Here is a 21,852-nt window from a genome sequence, read left to right as displayed (position 1 = left end):
GGGAACAGGTTGGGGATGGCCCCTTCCTGTTCCCACATGACTGCACACCAGTGAACAAAGCAAGATCCATAAACACATGAATGAGCGAGTTTGGGGTGGAGAAACTTGACTGCCCTGCACAGAGTCCTGACCTCAACCCGATAGAACACCTTTGAGATGAATTAGAGCAGAGACTTTGAGCCAGGCCTTCTCCTCCATATCAGTGCCTGACCTCACAAATGTGCTTCTGGAAGAATGGTCAAACATTCCCATAGACACACTCCTTAACTTTGTGGAAAGCCTTCCCAGAAGTGTTGAAGTTGTTATAGCTTCAAAGGATGGGCCAACTCAATATTGAACCCTATGGACTAATAGACAGGTGTCCCAATACTTTTGGTAATATAGTGTATATCAAAGTTCTTCTTTGCAGGGGCAACTTTATTTTAGATTTTAGTTTAAGAGGTGAGGAGTTGATTTACTAAATCTGTAAAGGGTAAAATCAGATACAGCTATGCATGGTAGCCAAACAGCTTCTAACTTCAGCTTTTTCATTTAAGCTTTGAAAATCATCCTTGTAGCTAATTGGTTTCTATGCAGAACTGTACAAGATTTTGCACTCTCCAGTTTTAGTAACCCCAATGTAGCTTTGAAAAAAAATTCAAACTCTCTAAAACAGAACAGAAAAGAACACCGCTTGCCTGTTTTTGACTGGAACATGTTATATAAAAGCTTGCCAAAGTGTTCTATAAAATAAAACAGATTTTTTAGCAGGTGGATTTAGGGTTTGGGTTAATATTTGTGGTGCCGCATCGAATAGTGTATAATAGCATATAATGATGCCTACAGAGTTCTCAAAATGGTCACTGGATCTGGTTGTTTATATTTGTGAAGGTACTGCCTGACCTGTTCCTTGCCTATCACTATTTTGTCCCTTCAAGAGAGGCTAGCATTGAAGATGTTTGCTATGTGCTTCTCTTTCCCTTTTCATAAGCACAAGCATGCACATCAGTGGCGTCGGGAGGGGGGGGGGGGGCTGAGGGGGCCTGGAGACCCGAGTGGGTCCCCAAAAAGGATGCAAAAATCTGTTATTAGCCCCAAGCCCGAGCGCTGCCGCCGAGCGGGGACCGATCTGACCCAGAGGGCAGCCGAGTCACATAGAAGGTCCCGCCTTTTGGAGCCTGTAGCACCTATAATGGATGTCCAACTTGTACAATTCCGGGACTGTGGGACGTGTGATGTTCATCATAAGTGCTGCAGGCTCCAGAAGGCGGGAAGTACAATGCGGCTGCCACGCCGCATCCATGTGAGAAGATCACCACTCGGTGCTCGGGAACACGGCTCTCCTCTCTTGTTCTGTCCTGTCATGGCTCTGGCTCTGGCTGCCTGGACTGACTGCTGTCTATTGTCTACTCTACTGTAGTCTAGTCTGTAGTCTACTGTCGACTACTATGATGGGTGTGCTGAACACTACGGCTGAGCTGCAGGAGGAGGCCACATCACAAGAAGTCTGGACAGGTAGGTCAGTGCCTGTCAGTGTGGGTCAGTGTATGTCAGGTAGGTCAGTGTGTATCAGGTAGGTCAGTGTATGGCAGGTAGGTCAGTGTACATCAGGTAGGTCAGTGTGTGTCCAGTAGGCCAGTGTGTGTCAGGTAGGTCAATGTATGTCAGGTAGGTCAGTGTGGGTCTGTGTATGTCAGGTAGGTCAGTGTGTGTCAACTAGGTCAGTGTATGTCAGGTAGGTCAGCGTGCATTAGGTAGATCAGTGCGCGTCAGGTAGGTTACATCCCCCCCATACCGGGCTTGGACTTTGGGCTGAAGCCCATGGTCTTTTTGCCACCTAGCAACGCCCCTGATGCACACACCACAATCTTGTAACAGACATATTTGTTCTGATGCTGGGTGTTGCATTATCTGATGACAAAATTGTATAAGAATAGGTTCTCAGTTCTTTTACAGTACAGTCAATAGTCTTTCCTACTTTCCATGTATTGATCACAAGCCTCATAACAAGTAAAGTAAATGGAAGTGGCTATACAAATCAAAGAGTACTTCAGATATTCATATTCAGTTGCGCCTTTATGTGACTAATTCAAACTATAGCAGTTTCCTGTAATCTTCAAAATAAGCACCATTTGTTCTACTTGTTACAAAGTCAGTGAACATTCACACAAGAATAGAACAAAGTCTCAGCTGTAAAGGAATCATCTTTATAGCAAATGCTGATCACAAATAATAAAAATTTTGGAAAAATGCAGAGCTGTCCTTCCATGAGTTAAAGTGATCTCACCTTGTAAAACAGCCTATTCAGTTTAAAATAGAAATTAAAATGATTGTAAACGATCACCTTATAAAACAATCCATTTCATTTAAAATAGAAATGAAAGGCAAAACATTTTTGTATCAATATAAAAAAAATTATAAATACCTTTTGTCCCTTTTTTATAAGTGATCCCATTCCCTCTGTTCTCAACTGCATAAGAGCTGGGGGGAGGATAAACAACCATACACTGAGCTTCCCAGTTAATGGCTGTGCAGTGGAGGTGTGTCAGGACAAGTCTTATCATTGGAGGAGAGCAGGCTGAGTTCTCAGCACAGCTAGAAAACTGACCACAGTGTGTTCTCCTGCTTAGTGTAGTCAGTTTTTAAAACTAGTGAAAGCAGGGGGACTGGAAGGAACGCCAGGGATTTCACACACAGGAAACAATACAAAGAGAACAGGGTACCTTTCATACAAGTAGATGGTACAGCACACACATATCAGGAATATGAAATGTTGGTTTTACATATGTTTTTCTATATATTTTAAAGGCTAAGTTGACTTTTTTTGTTCTAAAGTTCTAGTTCACCTATGTACCAATATAGCATTAATGTAATTTTTTTGCAGAAATAAAAACGCTTTCTATTTATCCTACACAGCCCTTATCTCAGTGTCAGTGCTTGTATTAAAAAAAAAAACGTCATTACTTCCTGGATGGACTTTAGGACATGAAAACTGTCAAGACACAGTTCACTAGTGGACCTCATTAACACACAACCTGCATCTGCCTTCCCTTGCAGGTGCACATTTTTCCAATGCAATCAGTGATCACCGTTCTCACTAAATACACAGCCAATGATTGATTTTATTTCCTACCTTACCTTCACCTTGCATAGAACGTTCATTTGGCAGAGTGTGCAGTAGCTGAGCAATCAAATAACAGCTTTTGTGAGTCAGAGCTGTAGTATTGCAAACAGGATCACCATACAATCTGATTGTACAATATCCTTTAGACCTACCATCAACTATGTAGTACAAGGGCCTCCCTGATTGAATAAAGAGTGACTGGATAGATGATGTGTCCCCCTATTATATAGTTTTGGTAAAGCTAAATTCGATCATACAGAGATTTTAAAATCAGATTGTATAGTGTATGGTCACCTTTATACACCTAAAATAACTAGATGCACTTTAGTTGCCATTATTGTTAAACACATTTTGCCATGTGAAAAAAAAACAAGCAACACATGCAGCAAACACACAGTAGAAAGCATGCAACCTGCAACACACCAAAATGTCCCATGAGTTACCACGTGTAGTGTAACTCATTGAAATCAATGGGCTTCCCTATGCATGTCACAGGAAAAACGAGCCAAAAACATGTGCAATCACTACACTAGTTGTGAACAAGGCCTGAAACTGAAATTGGTTTGCTTGCACAAAAACGATGAAGCTTCATTCACATCTTTGCATTTCGGAATGCAAGGCAAACTGCACAGAAAATGCATGCTTTGCCTTAAATTGCAGTAAACAAGCTGCAAATGTGCCAAAAAGCATGGTAAAAAAATACACCACATTCTACTCCACAAAGAAGTTCTGGATCTTATTTGGATCTTATTTGGAGTATTTGGAGTATGTGTTGTGCATAGGGCAGCCCATTGAAGTGAATGGGCTGCTCTCTGCATGACAAGTGAAAATGCTCCAAAGCGTCCCAAAAAAATGCATGTGGGAATGTGAGTTCCCTCTACAGAGAGATGTGAACAGGGTGTGACACTCCCACCGATGTACCTGTATAAAGCTGGCCATACCCTATGCAATCATATTTCTGTACAATTTATGTACAATTCCCTTTAGATTTACCAGAACTATGGAATAGGGGACACACCTGAACAACCTATTCAATTTGTATGAAATCAGACAGGCCCTTGCACTACATAGCAAATGGTAGATCTAAAGGAGATTGTCCAATCAGATTGTACAGAAAGTGGGTGGAAAAGTAGTAAGGTAGGTTTGGTAATGAGGGAGGTTTGGTTCAGAAGAGTGAACACACCCTATCAAGCCCTCTTTTGTGATGAAGCAAGGCAGTACATGGTGGGATTCCTGGATGTCACATAATCTACAGGAAATGATGGAAGCAAAAAACATTTTTTCAAACACTTAAATAAATTTCTGGGCTAGAAATGACAATAGAAAACATGTCTATTTATTATGGAAAGTGAAATTCTGCCCGAAAAGGTGAACTTAGCCTTTAACATTTAAAAAAAAAAATGTTTAACCACTTCATCCCTAGAAGATTTTACCCCCTTTCTGAACAGAGCATTTTTTCCAATTTGTTACTGCAATTGCGTGATCGTTCGACGATGTACCCATCCTTTTTTCCCCACAAATAGAGCTTTCTTTTGGTGGTATTTGATCCCCTCTGCGATTTTTATTTTTGCCACTATAAACAAAAAAAAGCGACAATTTTGAAAAAAAAAACAATATTTCTTCATTTTTGCTATAATAAATATCGCCTCCCCCCCAAAAAAAAAAAATTCTTCATCAGTTTAGGCCAATATATATTCTTCCACATATTTTTGGAAAAAAACTAATCACAATAAGCATATATTGATTGGTTTGCACAAAATAGCATCTGCAAACCATGGGAAAGATTTATGGCATTTTTATGGCATTTTTATTATTATTTGTTTTTTTACTAGTAATGGTGGTGATCTGTGATTTTTAGCTGTACTGAGACATTGCGAGGGACAGATCAGAGACTTTTGACACTTTTTTGGGACCATTGGCATTAATACAGCGATCAGTGCGATAAAAATGCACTGATTACTGTGTAAATGTCACTGGCAGGGAAGGGGTTAACACTAGGGGGCGATCAAGGTGTTAATTGTGTGTTCCCTCACTGTGTTCTAACTGTATGAAAATAGGATTGACTAGGAGAGGAGCCATATCGTTTGTTCCTACTTAGTAGGAACAAACGATATGACTCCTCTTCTCTGACAGCATAGGGATTTGTGTGTTTACACACACAAATCCCTGCGCTGACGCTTGTGTACACAATCATGTGTGGTCAATGACGATCCTGCCCGCTGGCCATGCGCATCAGGTTCCTCGCCGAGCAGCCAGCGCACATGCGCCCTCTGGTGGCTGAAAAAAGGGTAGGCCGTACAGGATTTTGCCCAGGAGAGCCATTGTGCCGCAGTATATCTGTGTGACACGGTCGGCAAGTGATTAAGAACATACATATAAAATGTTCTATATAATTTTAGTCCATACGTTAGGTTCATATCTTAAAGTGATTGTAAAGTCTATTTTTTTTGTTAAAAATAACAAACATTTACAATATACTTACCTGCTCTTTGCAGTGGTTTTGCACAGAGCAGCCCGGATCCTCAGGTAAGTATTAAGGGGGCTTAAGGGGGGCTGCTGCATACAGAAGGTTTTTATCTTAATGCATAGAATGTATTAAGATAAAAAAGTCTTCTGCCTTTACAATCACCTTAAGCCCTTTTTTTTTTGCATGCTTACCAGGATAATCTACTCTGGTGGAAAAAAGTGATGTTTATGGAATTCAATAGCTTATGCTCAAATTGCACAACATTGAATGATTCAGAGGAGTCACTCATATTCTTTCCCTCCTTACCTTGTACAGTTCTATAAAACTTTTTATTTAGAAAGACAGACAAAAAGCAAACAGATACTGCTATGTTTTATTTTTAGAATATTCAAAATGTTCTATCAGTGCCATGATAGCACCCTGCATTAAAATGTACTTGTAAAATAAAGGATTCATATAAAAAAATGTTAAATGCTTAAGGACTTTGCAAATCATTTAGTAAACATGACCAAAAACAATGATATTAAATTATGACCAAAAACAATTATATTATATCTATAAAACTATAGTGAAATTTAAAACAAAACATTGTTGGAAAACTTTATAAATGTTATCTGTGTGTTCTTTGTTTCCCCTGGCTCCCCCCACAAATCCACAAACCTACCATTGACCCCCACCAGACCAGTGCAGATTTTCCCACTTTCCACCTGTGATGGGGTGAAAAAGCTAGACCACTAATGTTGAAATTAAGGCAGTGTTGTCAACCTCACCTCCACTGCAAGGGCTACATAGAGACAAACCAACACAGTGGGAGTCCTGACTAATAGCATTGTCACCACTGATAAACACCATGCATCTCAATACATACAGCAAAAACACCATGATACACACAGCACCACGCACCCCAATTTACAGCATTGGTTGTTCCACCACTGATAATACCTAACACACACCCCAAAATTTGCAAGAGTCACAAGCAGTCATGGGTGTTTACTTTTATTCAGTGATGATGTGCAGGGGTTGAAGAGACCTGACCACTTCCAGGTCCAGTTTACGGAGGGAAGAGAATGTGGGACATGGGATAGTTATGTTTTGTGACATTCTGAGAGGCAAATGAGCATTTATGAAATTAGGACAATACAATAGATTTATGATCTAGTTTGAAAGAATGGGGCTTATCACCAGGGTGTGGATCATTACAGGGGCAGAAGTACTGCCTTGGATGCCAGCAAACCTAGAATGGTTCGGAATGGATTCTGAAGCACTGATTAAACTATCTGCTTCTTATAATTAATGGGAATTCATAAATTACCCCCCTTTCCAATATTTCAGTTCTATCTTCCTGGATTTTCTGATACCAACAATTAGGTAGTGTTCTTCCTCCTTGAATCACCATGTGCTGCAAAAGAACTTCCAGGTTCCTTATCCTGTTCCTATACTACACTGATATTTATTTCCAGTATTTATATGGCACCACATATAGCCCCATATTATGCAGCACTTTACAGATTGATACACAAGGAAAAATATGTGCAGTCTTAAGGGTCAGAGAGATCATAAATCCTATTCATAATTTAGCATGTGCAGTAGGAGTTAAGGGAAAGGGAATACTGAACTGTGTAATGGCATTTAAGCACTAAGAAAGTTGTAAATGTAGTAAATGCCTCTATTCCAAGTTTATCATGCAGTAAAAGGTAGTATATTTTGGTACACCAATCCACTAACTAATCAGTTTTCTAATAAACAATCAGCAATACACTAATGTGTCATCAGCACTCCAGGCGTTCAGAGAGGATGATCTGCCCATAGACGTTAATGAATACACCAAAAATCATTAGACAATCAATACTTCTGAGTTATTTTCATTGAGCTGATAGGTCTGATACATTAATGCTGACATTTTACATTCGTCAAGATCACAGTGCAGTTTTTAACAGTAGAGTTGGCTGCTAAGAATATTCCCAGAGACAATCAAGGAAAATACAACTTATTTATATGCAGTATACTTAACTGCTTCTGAAATCTAGCTGGGTATATATATAGCCCAAAATCTAGAGCTCTATATTCCAGAGAATGCTCTAATGCATTATAAATACAATATATTTTGTGCAGGTTTGAAAACAGATAAAGTAAAACCTTAAAGCGGACCTGTCCACTTCATAGAATACAGCGGCCATTTAAATAAAAGTCACAAAACACAGTTGTTCATAAGCTGTAATGGTCTGCAAACTAGTGTAACAGACCCTGAAGAAGAACTTTTACTTAAATTGTATACAGTGTTCTGTCCCCAGTACATGTAGTATTTAGTCCCATGTGCTTTGTAAACCTATTGAAGGCATTGGACAGGGGACCAGCTCCAAAAACATAGCAAGGAGCTGCTTTATAACCAATGTTTGTCTCCAACTTTCAGCACCAGCCCAAGGCAAGCACCAACAAGAAGAGTGCAGGGGAGGAGTAGTCAGCACCCCTCAACCTGCATTTCACTTGCCACCACTTGCCTTGGAGCCAAAACAAGTGGCAGCTACCAATGTAGCTATCTCCCTGGTAGCTATGTTATTGGAATGCTAAGGGGGAGGGAGGGGGCACCCTGTACAACCAAGTAGCAATGCTTATAAGGTACGTAGGAAAAGGACACCAAATTTATTTTACTTTGTCCCCATGGGAAACATTGAATTAGAGTTCTTTAATTAAAGACCAAAAAAAGTTGATTAACATTAGATGGGATTTGAAGTACAGTACACTATATGGCCAAAAGTTTGCAGACATCCGACCACTATACCTACACTATGTGTCACAATTGTGTGGGCACTCCTCCAAAATGTGGAAGTGTTTCCACTGAAGGGTGCTGTTAATGCTACAGTATACAAAGATATTTTAGATCATTTTGCATATTCAACATTGTGGCAATAGCTTGGGGAAAGTCCTTTTCTTTCCAGATTGATTGCTTCCCTGTGCACAATGCTAGGTCCATATAGATATGGTTCCATAGGTTTAGCATTAAGAAACTCAAGCAACCTGCACAGAACCCTGACCTGACACCATTAATAGTGGTGAAGCAGGTCTTCTCATCCTACATTGGTTTCCGCCATCACAAATTCTCTTTTGACTGAATAGGCACAAATTTTCACAGGAACTCTCCAAACTCTTGTTAAAGTCACCCCAGAGGAGTGGAGGCTGTTTTAGTCATAGAGGAGAGTGCCAAACCCATAACAATTCCCATGGCTCTGGACTGAACCTCATATAGGTGTATATGGTAAGGTGTCCACATACATTTGGCCATATAGTGTCTCTGTGAAAGTATAGGATAGGTATATGAATGCCACATGATAGCTATCTGTCAGCACAGTGCAAATTACATAAGACAGAAGCACGGTTTTAAAAAATGCTAAGGACTTGTTCACACTATATGTGGTAATTGTATGCAAACATTGTATCCAACAGTCCAAAGAAGACTCAACCTACTGTTTGACTTTATTTTGAAGACTTTGGGGGGAGATTTACTAAAACCGGAGAGTGCAAAATTTGGTGAAACTCTGCATACAAACCAATCAGCTTCCAGGTTTTATTCTCAAATCTTAATTGAACAAGCTGAAGTTAGAAGCTGATTGGTTACCATACACAGCTGCAACGGATTCTGAGTGCTCCAGCTATATTAAATCTCCCCATATGTGTATATATCTCCCATTTGATTATGTGTTTGCATATCTCTGTCAATTCTCTTTAAAATAATTTGAATATAGTGTGAAACTGATCGCATGCATGACAAGTTTTAATGCTGTGTTAACTTTCACAGGCTTGTTGGATCCTATAAACAATTTATTGCCATTGACATGCATTGGCCAGGTTGCACTGACCTACAGTACAAAGTAGCCTTCTGCGCTGGAAACATGAGACAATTTTAAGAACACAAAAATGTCTTACATTTCCCCAGAACGATATAATAGCTGTGGTCTGGAACCAACTGAATTTATAGTTCAATCACTGACAGTTTCTTCAAGCTCACCCACAGGCTTGAAAGGAGCTTTCTTCTAAATGTCTGTATTTTTGTCTGAACTTTAAATTCAGAATGACCTGTTGTTTATGATTAACATAATACTGCTACATCCAGCAAATAATTCTGCCTAATCTGAGTCTAGAAACTTTTAGATAAAACATTTGATTTCCAAAATACATAATGTGAGACCATCAAAGTCCCACAAACAAATCTGCTGTTTTATTTTTAATTTTCTTTATTTGTTATTCAGAGAAGCAGATTGGATAGGTTTATACAGGACCTAGAACTGTTTAGCAGACTTCTACTTTTTTTTCCCCCTTGACTTTTATGCAGTAACCTAAACAACAGGGAAATTGTAATCTAATTCCAATATCTGCCTTTATTTCTTAATTTTACTTCCTCCCTGTTCTGACAATAGTGCACTCATATTTAATTTGGGCATCTATCAGAAAGTAATGGCAGCAGGGAATTATAAGGCCATGGGTGGCCTTATCAGCATCTGAAACAAAGTTTGATCTCACTTTCTCTACCCTCCATGCGTGTGCAATATCAGATTCAGGATATTTATTGGGTGTTACTCATTTGCTGGTGACCAACTGGTCCCATCAGTCATTTAGAACTGAGCTATTAACAATGCTATTTTTGAAGAAGATATCCCAATATGCCAAACAGAAGCAAAATAACGATGTGCACAGTTGCCAATCTCAGGTGTACACCCTAATGGAGCTTACATTCCGCCCACAAACTTCTTTCTTTTTCACGAGCCATCTCTTCCAATTAACATCTGCAGAGGTTAACTTATGTTTATCCCAGTCTCTTGAACTCCCTTCCACATACTGTACCAATAAGCATTTAGCAGCCTTACCAGTCTTTAAATGTACCCTTTTCATTTTAGAATTGTAACTAGCTTTTCACACTTTTCACCCTCTGCTATACACTAATGTTTCCCATCACTGCATTGACAATTTCCAATACATCTAATGTATTTAATAAGCCTCCCTTGCCTTTTATATTTATCCCTTTTCCTTCTAGTTTCAAAACTTTTAGGGTTCTCATTCCTATGTTTGTGTATGTTAAATGTCCTGCGTATAATTCTACTTTGTTCTCATTTTCTTCAGCGTTATAGAGGATGTTGGTGTCATGAAAATAAGTAATTATATTTAGTAGTAAAAAATATATAATAATGGTAATAACTATAAATTATGAACAAGTACATAAATTATGGACAAGTATACAAAAGGAAATCACTGTAGGAAATGATCTATATGCACTTTCTATGGCTAAATATTTAATACACAAAATTATTGTTATACCAAACCTCCTTTATATTAAATCAACCCTAATAGCATGGAAACTTATCCTAAACCAAAAATAGAATTTTATACACAAAAGTACCATTATTGTCAAGAATAATAGACTACTGTAAGCTTCAGATATCAACAAAAGAGTGGTAAAAAACAAGTCAAGACTGTTCACCTGTATACTTTTAAAAGATATAAACTTTATTAATTACATTAATATCCCAACAGAAATATGGCAATATCTAACAGATCAAAGTTCCCAATAAAAGAAAGGAATATCTTTATTCTACAATTTCCTCTCCTCCGCTTCAAATAATAAAAACCCCAATATGAATAAATGAGAAAAAGATCTATCACAGAAATTGACATGGGAACAATGGAAAAAAACACTATCAATAACAAATAAAGCATCACTGTGCATTGAACATTGAGATAGTTCATAAAAAATCCTAAACAGATGGTATTTGACCCCTTACAGGTTATCAAAAATGTTCCCCTCCACATGATCTATATGCTGGAGGTGTAATGAACAAATAGACAATCTACAACACACTCTTTGGGCCTGCAAAAACCTATTAAGTTTTTGGAACACTATTTCCTCCTTCTGAGCTATTATTGGCATATTCAAAATTCTACTAGTAATAGGTTTAAACATAATTGGCAGGAATGGTTAAGCAATCAGAGAGCTTCTAAATACTTAAAGAATTGTGAGCTGTGAACTCTTATAAAATTGAATGTCATATGGATTACACCACCTTGCCATGAGTATCTCCTTAACCTTTGTAAGCTCCGCCTACAGATATCTCCCATTAGGGGTAGGCGGAAATGGGTTTCCAACCACATGACCAATATTTGTGTCCTTGTAATTTTTTATTTTTCATGTTTCAATTTTTATTTTCCAATTTCATTCTCTTTGCGGTTTCACTGCATACTCTATAATTGTATGTTATTATATGACTTATATAACGAGAAATGTAATACCAAGTTAAATGTATTTACTACTACTGGAATGTTTTTTTCTAAAATTAATAAAAAGTTTAAAGTAAAAATAATAATAATAATAATAATAATAGTTAATAAAAGTTTAGAGGTCAAATAATCCTTTCCAAATGCTAGTTAATGATGGTTTTCCCTTGTTCTTTTTGTTCAAACTCATTGTGCAATTGTTGTCACCTTGATGATAAAAGTTCAAGAGTTTTCTAATCTTTAATTTTTTTTTGCTTGAGAAATAGAAAATTGTCTTTCAGTGAATTGTCCATCAAAGGATGTATATAATCTAAGCATTAGACATTCTTAAGAACAATCACATCAAAGTTGTTTTTCAATAAATATTATTCTTTTTTTTTTCCACTTTTCACTTTTTCGCCCTTGAGGACCTCAGATATTGAATTCCAGATTTTAAATTAGCAGTAGGTGAAATTCTATTTGTCATCAATTTCTTTCTGGAGGTTACAGAGCAGAAAACCGCAGACAGGCTGCTTCTTTGATGGCTCTCTCCTAAAAATCTCTTTTTGTTCTTTATCTATTTGATGTGACAGTGATCAGTGCAGGGACAAGACAGGCCTCTCTAGAGAAATCACCTTCCCCCTTTCTATTGACAGATTCTTCTGATCTGAATCAGATGGGCCATGCCCTATCATAGTCACTAAGACACTGCTAGTAGCCACCAATTAAACCTTTAGGGATAGTGAAACCTGAAGCCACTTTTGAGTGTCTGTTCCTATTAGGCATGGTGAGAAAACTTCTGACACCCAAAAGCAAGGATCCATGGTCTTATTTTTTCTCTCTTGTCTCCTGTAGGTGTGAGAGGTGCGAGAGGAGCTTCACGCAAGCTACACAGCTGAGTCGACATCAGAGGATGCCCAATGAGTGCAAGCCGATAACGGAGAGCACAGAATCAATTGAAGTGGATTAACTGATTGACTGGTTGGAATTAAACTGCAAGGAAAGTCATGATTAAATGTCACGGACACTTAAGCAAAACCAAAGATTTCCTCTGAACAACTTTCAATCAGGCCCAGAAAACCAAAAGCAGTAATAAAATAAGTAAGATGTTAAGAGATATTGATCTTGGCATGGAAGAGAGACCAAGAAAGACATTATTTATTTATGAGTGGGGGTGAAACATATTTTAAAAGACAAGGGGACTTAACCTTTTCAGTCCCATCACCTATACATAGCTTTATTTCTAAATACTTTTTGTAAAGAAAAAATGTTATTTAATACCAAAGTAAAGGCTCAGTTACATTTTTCTTGCCCACATATATATGACAATGAATACATGTGGACTTGTTTAGAGATGCACCTTTTTGTAGCATGATGCCATTGCTCTAAACACAGCGGAGAAGTAATTATTTAAGTGCAGAAAACATGGATGGGACACATTTGAGTTTGGAGGATTGGAAGAATACCACAGTTTGTGCTTTCGTTTCATCATAATTACAAATTGACATTGATGATTTATATGTCCAGATGTTGTGATGGGAGCCATTTCTGAAACATTCGAACCATTGTCTAACCAAAGAGGACATTTCACACTTCCATCATCTACTGAACCTACTTAAAAAACATACTTTGTGCACTTTTCATGTTAAAGGTTTCAAAGACATTGTTTATGATATGTGGGATAGTTTGGGGGGAGTAAATATGTTAAAATATTACAAATAAATATATAAATGTATAGATATAGTGTGTGCTCATAAGCAAAAAAGTAGGTTGCCACGAAGTTGGTCTGCGGTTCCATATTGAAGGTATTGACAATGGAGCCTTAAATAAGAAACATGGCATAAAAAAAAAGTTTTTTTGCAGTTATTACAAACATGAAAAAAGCAGACTGGCTGGGGAGTACAGGCTTATCAATTTCTTTCTCAGTATGTATATGTCAGCCACCATATGATAATGGAACATACAGCTCTGCTTTCTCCTGTTTCCTCCCATGGAGGCAGATGGGAAAGATTACTAGGCAGGCTTGGGCTTAAGGGACCACTACAACAACATTAATGCCTCATTCACACTGGTGTACTGATCCATACACCCATGCATAAGGCTGCCTTCACCCCTGCGGGATGCAAAGGTGTTTCATGAAGCAAGTTGTCCATCAGCATGTTGAAATTAATTATGAGCGGGTGGATGCACAGACCTGCATGCATCTCCAAATGCATCCCTGACTGTATACAGATGTACACTTTAGGATGTGTTGGAGATCTGTGCAAGTCTGTGCAGCCACCTGCCTGTCATTGATTTGAACAGGTTGCCTGCAAGTGGCTGCACAGAACACCTGTGCATTCCTTGTGGGTGAAGCCAGCCCTTTGCATGGGTGTAAGGATTGGTACACCCATCTGAATGACTTCTTACTGTAAAAAGGAGCTTCTGTCACCCTCCTGACTATGCATCTTGGCATAGCAAAAGTCTCTGAACTGGGGTTGATTACCAAAGGCTTAAGAATCTTCTTTGAATAAACTTTTATTGTATACACTTTGAATACCCAATCATGCATAGATTAACCACTTGAGCTCAGAAAAGTTTTACCCCCTTCATGACCAGGCAGTTTTTGCTATTAAGCACTGCACCACTTTAACTTGTTTCTTCTGGTGATATTTTATTCTAAACAAAAAAAGACATTTAAAAAGAAATAAAAACTGTATTTTTTTTTATTTTCTGCTACAAAGCATATCCCATAAAAAAATCTAATTTCTTCATACATTTAGACCAAAATGTATTCTGCTACATGTCCGTAGTAAAAAAAAATCCCAATAGGTGTATATTGATTGATTTGTGTGAAAATACTAGTGTCTACAAACTATGGTACTGTATATATACTAAAATTGTTTTTATTTATTTTTTTATTAATGGCAGTGATCAGCAACTAGGGACTGTGATGAGGTGGGCAATCTGACAGTAAATGATGCCAGCTGGGGGGTACACTAACTGACTGATAGTGACATCACCGGTGCACAGTAATGCAGTGATAAGTGATAATACTATACACTCTCACTGTACTAATGACACTAAAGGGTTAACATCTCAGGTTAAGTGTGTGCCTAACAAGTGTTAATGCGTGATGCTTATTACCAAATATCTGTTTGTTCCTTCTCCCTCTGTACAGAACACTGTGTGTTTGTCAACACAGGGCTCTGGGCTGTGATTGGACACAGCTGATCAGCAGGTCCCAACTATAAATTGGCTGAAACCTATTGACAAAATTGGTCGGGGAGGTGGGGGAGGTGGGGGAGGTGGGGGAGGAGGGTTGCACATGCCCCGAACCTGTAACATAGTGCCAATGTACATGATCGTGAAAGTTTGGGCCAGTGGCAAGCGGTTAAATAATTTGGAATTTGCTTTTAACATGATTAAAATTCAAGAGAATGTTCTCTCCCCTTTAGTAAATCAACCTTTTGGCTCTTTATTTTTATTTTTTTTGCATATTCTGTGCTTTATTCCATAAGAACACCAATATTTTGGTCTCTAAGGAAATTTTTCCAGGTTGCTGGTCTCCTTGGTAGCAGGTATTCTCCTCTCTCGACATTCTGAAGGGACCTTAGTTTTGGTCTTTTCTTTCCTTTGTTGCTGCTTTTCAAGTTTTGTAAGATATTTTCAGCTGTCGATGCCAGAGGCTCCAATTGTATAGTGACTGGTCTATCATTCTGTATGTTCACTTGCATGTATGCTCCAAACTTGCCATCTTTGATTAGTTCCCATTTGTAGGCCTTTCTCATTTGCTCCAAGAAGTCCTGGTAGAATGATTCAGCATTCTCGGCAGGCATCCCCATGTGATAGTCGGGCTTGTTTCCTTTTAAGACACACTGCAAAGTAAACTGGCTGACACACAGCACTTCATACTGCTTGTCCATAACACTTTTTCTCCAATGTCATCCGCAAATATCCGAAGATTCAGAATCTTTCTCACCATATAATCAATATCCTTCTGTGTGTCTTCTACTGAAATACCCAGCAACACACAGATTCCCTGTCCGATGGAGCTGATCTGTTCTTCTCCCGCAGTCACACTGGCCTGAGTCACCCTTTGGATGATCGCTCCCAATCCCATTGTGCTCAGCCGGGGGACACAAAACAAATGTTGGCTAGCAGGTTCTCAAATTTTATGCCAACAAATGTTTGTTGTCGGACTTTCTGATCGTGTGTACACAAGTCCATCGTGCAAAAGTCCACGCATGCTTGGAATCAAGTACAAGCCGGAGATATAACCAGCGTTCGTAATGGAGATATCACGTGCGTCTTGTACGTCACTATGTTCATAATTGTTGACCAACATTTGCGTGACCGTGTGTATGCAAGACAAGTTGGAGCCAACAACCTTCGAACAAAAATCCACGGTTTTATTGTTGGAAAGTCCGATCGTGTGTACGAGGCAAAAGTGCTACTGATAAGGTTGAAATACCTTGTGGTAGCTGCACACTGGGGATTCGGACTGCTGCTATCACATACATGCAGTAATCCAGGTTTCCAGTGGTCTGACACCTCCCTCCCCCACCCATGCACACTGCTCCAATCTGCAGTGTTGCTCAGATAGCTAGAATGCTGTTGATTGGTGCGCAGGGAGGATATTGGACCAGTGGAGACATGGGCAACTGCTTGTGCATAAGAGCAACAGTTTGACTCTACAGCAGGCTGCTAACATGGGGTATTTACTCCATGTTGCACCAGTTATTATGGAAAAACACACATATAGAATAGAATATATTAATTCAGCCTGACTGCATTACAGTAATAAATAGGGAGGCTTCAGTTGGTTGGACGTTAGGCACCATATTCAGGTTGGGTTGTGTTAAAATAAATATGGGCTGCAGTGTCCTAAAATGCTAAAGTGGCAGTACCCATTTCTGAAGCCTTTATCACTATTGGGAAAGGCTGCATTATTTTCCTAGCCCGGTATGTTTTAAAGTGGAAGTAAACTCCCCAATCATTTTCAGCCAAGGAAGCTGCCATCTTTGCCTCTGTTTAATCTTCAACTGCTATGGTGCTGCACATGTGATTCCTTATGACACCAGCCATTGGATGGTTTGATAGTTTGGCTGAGATTCCCGGCATGCCTTTTTTTTAACTGTTTAAATCGATGGGTTTACTTCCACTTTAAGTAAATCATTGCTTTGCATGAATAAAAAGGCTTCAGAGAGAGGACTGACAATTATAGGGCAAAGTTGTCATTAGTGGGCCCAATATCAGCTTACACCAGAAGAACAGAACAGAAGTGATGTAATGACACAGCAATCTAAACGGTAACAAAAAATGTGTAACTAGTATTTAATATCAAGTCACTTCTGGTAGGTCACATCTCTGACACATTTCCTCATATCCTGACTTCGTCTGAGGGCGTGACCTACCAACCGGGAGCCAGTACACAGTTTTTTTCTTTCATTGACTTTATATGAAAATAATTTTTTTACACTTAAATGTGGACAGAAAGCGCTGCTACAATATTTTAAGACAGGACGTTTATTTGGAACCTTTTTAATATTGTCTTTACATGTTTGTTTATTTTAGTGGCTGCTTGAAGGTATATTATTACCATAACATTTTTAACCAAAGGTAATTGGTCCAAGTGGTGCGGAGTGGTGTTCAATAGGTCGCATTAAGAACATTTCTCTTTTAAGGATTTATATAGCGCCAAAAGTTTGTGCAGCGCTTTACAATATAAAGGGAGACAATATAGCAACAATACAATTCAGTACAAGAGGTTTAGGAGAGCCATGCTCCTGCAAGCTTACAATCTAAAGGTGAGGGACTGGTGGAAGAAAAAGTAATATCTGTAAGGAATGAACTGATGGGAGAAGGTTTGGTTATTAGCTGAAGGCAGGAAAGGCTTCCCTGAAGAGATGAGTTTTAGGGATCGCCTAAAAGTGGACAGAGTAGGACATAGCCAGACAGATTGGGGTAGGGAGTTCCAAAGGATGGAGAGGCTCCGGGGAAGTCCTGAAGGTGAGCATAGGAGGAGGGGACAAGGGAGCAAGAGAGCTTGGGGGGAGTGGAGAGAAGGGTTTGGATGATATTTGGAAACAAGATTGGTGATGTAGCCTGGGGCAAAGTTGTAAAGGGCGATGTATGTTATTGTCTGTGTTTTGATTTTTTTTAACTGCTTGCTGACTGCCTGCCATCAATTGATGGTGGCAAAATGGCACTCCTGCGTGAATCGTTGTAGCTGTACAGTGGGTGCTTTAAGGCGTATAGGGTGAATGACGTAGGAGCCCGTGCGCGTGGCCAGCGGCCACGAATGCCGTTGGCTACCCGCAAATGCTCCTGAGAAGGAGAGAACAGAGATCTGTCAATGTAAACAGACAGATCTCCTTTCTGTCAGGGGTGAGGAGAGTGATCTGTTGTTCCTACTGCTTAGGAACAACGATTGGTCTCCTTCCCCAGGCAGTCCCATCGCCCACAGATAGAATCACTCCCTAGGACACACATTTAACCCCTTGATCGCCCCCTAGTGTTAACCCGTTCCCTGCCAGTGACATTTATACACTAATCAATTGCTATTTACAGCTCTGATCGCTGTATAAATGTCAATGGTCTCAAATAAGTGTGAAAAGTATCCGATCTGTCTGTTACCAAAAATATGTAGAAGAATACATATTGGCATAACTGGTGAAGAAATTCGTTTTTTTATATATTTTTGGGGATCTTTATTATAGCAAAAAATATAGCTTTTTTTTTCTAAATAGTCTGTCTTTTTTTGTTTATAGTGCAAAAATGTAAAAAACGCAGGGGTGATCAAATACCACCTAAAGAAAGCTCTATTTGTGGAAAACAAATGATGATTTTGTTTGGGTACAGTGTCGCATGACCACGCAATTGTCAGTTAAATTGACGCAGTGCCGTATCTCAAATAATAGTCCGGTCCTTCCGTGGCTGAAGTGGTTAAAGAGGGAATATTATGAGGTCAGTTTTAGAAAGATTGAGTTTGAGGAAGTGGTGTGACATCCATGCTTATTATGTCAGTTAGTAAGTTAGTAATGCAAGAGGGGACTGAAGGCGTGAGGTGAGGAGTAAAGAAATAGTGTTGTGTGTCATCAGTATAGAGATGGTGGAGGAAGACATGAGAGTTTATAAAGTGACCAAGGGAGGAGGTGTAGATTGAGAAGAGGAGGGGTTCAAGGACAGAACCCTACAGAAAAAGGAAGTGTAAAAAAAGGAGGAGACAGAGTTATAGGTAACACTGAAGGAGAGCTGTGATAGGTAGGAGGAGAATCAGGAGAGAGTAGGAGGAGGGTATGGTCAGCAGTATCAAAGGCCACAGTGAGGTCTAGTAGTATGAATATGGATTAGTGGTCATTGGTTTTAGCAGTTAGTAAATCATTAGTGAGCTTTCGTAGGGCAGCTTCAGTGGAGTGTAGTAAGTAAAAGTCAGACTGTAAGGGGTCAAGGAGGTTGTTGTCAGTGAGGTAGGAGCTCAGACAGTTGTAGACTAAGCGTTCTAAACATTAAGAGGCAAACTAAAGCAAGGAGTAGGGTCTTAAGTTGTTCAGGCTGGTGGGGTCTAGTGAGGGCTTTTTAAATATGGGGGTGATCAGCACATGTTTTAGAGGGGAGAAAAGAAGGTGTTAGAAGAGAGGGAGTGATTGCAGATGTGAGTGAGGGAGAATAGGATAGAAGAAGAGGGTGACCATAGTAGTTGTGAGGGCACAGGGTCCAATGGACAGGTGGTAAAGCAGGCTTCTAAGAAAACTTAAGGGACCTCTTTGGTAGTAGCAAGGTCAAAAGACAAAAGTCTTGAGGATGGTTTGTACAGGGTATGTTAAGTGGGATAGATGTCTGTGCAGTGGAGATGTCCCCACGAATTGCATCAATCTTGTTTTTGAAGTGATTGGCAATATCATGAACAGTGGGCGAGTTACTGACTGGAGATGAAGGGGGAGAAAGTAGAGAGTTAAGATAGAGAAAAAACAACAAGGACTGAATGACAGGGTATTAATTGTTGTGCAGATCATGCTATTGAATCATGCTATTGAATCATGCGCTGGAAGCTTGTTGAATGCAGAGTATACCTTTACTTTCATGGAGGATATCAAACCATGTCTTTATCATGGAACAGGAAACAGGGGGATATAAGAGAACACATACGCTGAGAAAGACAACACTTCCTCTAAATACGTTACCATAGAATATACATTATAACACTGCAGTGCCAACTACCGGTAAAGATATGTATAATGCAGATATATAGTTCACAATATGGAAAGCTACTTGCTGTTCCTTCCTTCAACATTGACGAGAGTGACAAAGTAGGCTCGTTTGGCAGCATGGAGGGAGGAAATGTGTTTTAAGAAGGTAGATTTATCTAGAGTGAATGCTTGCTGGGAATTGGTGTTATGCCACAATCGCTTCAGTGCACGTCTATGTCTTTTAAGATTTCTGGTGTCTACAGTCTGCCAAGGTTGTAATGCTCGGCGCATGATACTTTGTGTAGGCAGAGAAACAAGTGAGCCCAGTGTGGATGAAAGTGAACTGTTGTGGTCAGGGCAGGGCAGGGATGTGATTTTGTCATAGAGGTGGTCAGTTGCAGAGTAGAAAAGAGAAGGATTAAAGTGGTAAAGGTGTCTGTGGGTAATTTGCTGCTTGGTGAGATAGGTGGTTGAAGACAAGGACACTGTGAAAGTGACGAGGTTGTGATCGGAGAAAAAAAAATGGGTGTTTATGAGGCTGTAGGGAGTGCAAAGATGGGAGAAAACAAGGTCGGGGTTATTACCATCAAAGTGAGAGGAGGACGGTTTCCATTGTGTTAGGTCAAAAAATAAGGATACGTTGAAAAGTTGGGATGTAGCTGGGCTGTTAACATTGATTGGGGATGTAAAAAATCACCAAAAAAGATAGTGGGTATTTCAGAGGAAAGCAAGTAGCTTAGCCAGGCAGAGAAGTCATCAAGAAAGCTGACAGCCACTAAGGGTGTCAGGGCTTGTAGTTCATTCAGATACACTGAGATGTGTGCCTGAATGACGCGGCAATGTGGGTGGAGCCCCACACTGAGGCTCTGTTTTCAAACAGTGGCAGCTAGTACAGAACGTCTCTCCGTACTGCTGCCAGAGGAAGGAGGGGGGAGCGGGTGGCGGCTGCAGTACTGGGGACATGTTACATGTTTCACCCTTAACCACTTCAGCCCCGGGCCATTTTGCTGGCCAAAGACCAGACCACTTTTTGCGATTCGGCACTGCATCGCTTTAACTGACAATTGCACGGTCGTGCAATGTGGCTCCCAAACAAAATTGACGTCCTTTTTTTCCCCACAAATAGAGCTTTTTTGCAGTTTTTATTTTTTGCGCTATAAACAAAAAAAGAGTGACAATTGTGAAAAAAATGCATTATTTTTTATATTTTGCTATAATAAATATCCCCCAAAAATATATTAAAAAAAACCTTTTTTTTTAGAGCCATAAGTATTCTTCTACATATTTTTGGTAAAAAAAATTTGCAATAAGCGATTATTGATTGGTTTGTGCAAAAGTGTATAGTGTATAGCGTGTGTATAGCGTTTACAAAATAGGTACGTTTTAGTAGGATAGTAGGATAGTTTTATGGCATTTTTATTAATGTTGTTTTTTTTAAATGACAGTGATCAGTGATTTTTATTGTGACTGCGACATTATGGCGGACACATCAGACAATTTTGACACATCTTTGGGACCATTGTCATTTATACAGCAATCAGTGCTATACAAATGCACTGATTCCTGTGTAAATGACATGGGCAGCGAAGGGGTTAACCACTAGGTGGCAGTGTAGGGGTTAAGTGTGTCCTGGGGCGTGTTTCTAACTGTGGGGGAATGTGGCTGTGCGTGACACATCACTGATCTCTGCTCCCGACGACAGGGAGCAGAGATCAGTGGCACTGTCATTAGGCAGAACGGGGAGATGCTTGTTTACATTAGCCTCTCCCCGTTCTTCCTCCGATTGAGTCTGCATGACCCGCAATCCGACTCACGGAGGTCCTGACTGGCAGCAAATTTAAAGGGACGTACAGGTACGCCCATTTACCTGT

At 39.6% G+C, this 21,852-nt stretch overlaps 1 protein-coding gene and 1 pseudogene across 1 annotated transcript in view; one reads left to right on the top strand and one right to left on the bottom strand.

Annotated features, from left to right (window-relative positions):
• PRDM6 (PR/SET domain 6) overlaps nucleotides 1–13,545 on the top strand; it is a 180,823-nt gene extending 167,278 nt beyond the window's left edge. Inside the window, exon 8 of the mRNA XM_077462187.1 lies at nucleotides 12,666–13,545. Coding sequence (XP_077318313.1) covers nucleotides 12,666–12,780 — 115 coding nt within the window. The 3' untranslated portion in view covers nucleotides 12,781–13,545. The remainder of the gene's footprint in view (nucleotides 1–12,665) is intronic.
• A 1,750-nt stretch (nucleotides 13,546–15,295) lies between these two features.
• LOC143941242 (D-aminoacyl-tRNA deacylase 1 pseudogene) lies at nucleotides 15,296–15,912 on the bottom strand (annotated as a pseudogene).
• Nucleotides 15,913–21,852: the final 5,940 nt, after the last annotated feature.

The sequence above is a fragment of the Lithobates pipiens genome, unplaced genomic scaffold (genome assembly GCF_037356315.1).
Source record: "Lithobates pipiens isolate NorthernLeopardFrog02 unplaced genomic scaffold, aLitPip1_a1.2 Scaffold_3, whole genome shotgun sequence".
NCBI lineage: Eukaryota > Metazoa > Chordata > Amphibia > Anura > Ranidae > Lithobates > Lithobates pipiens.
This window is presented reverse-complemented; position numbering and strand designations above follow the sequence as displayed.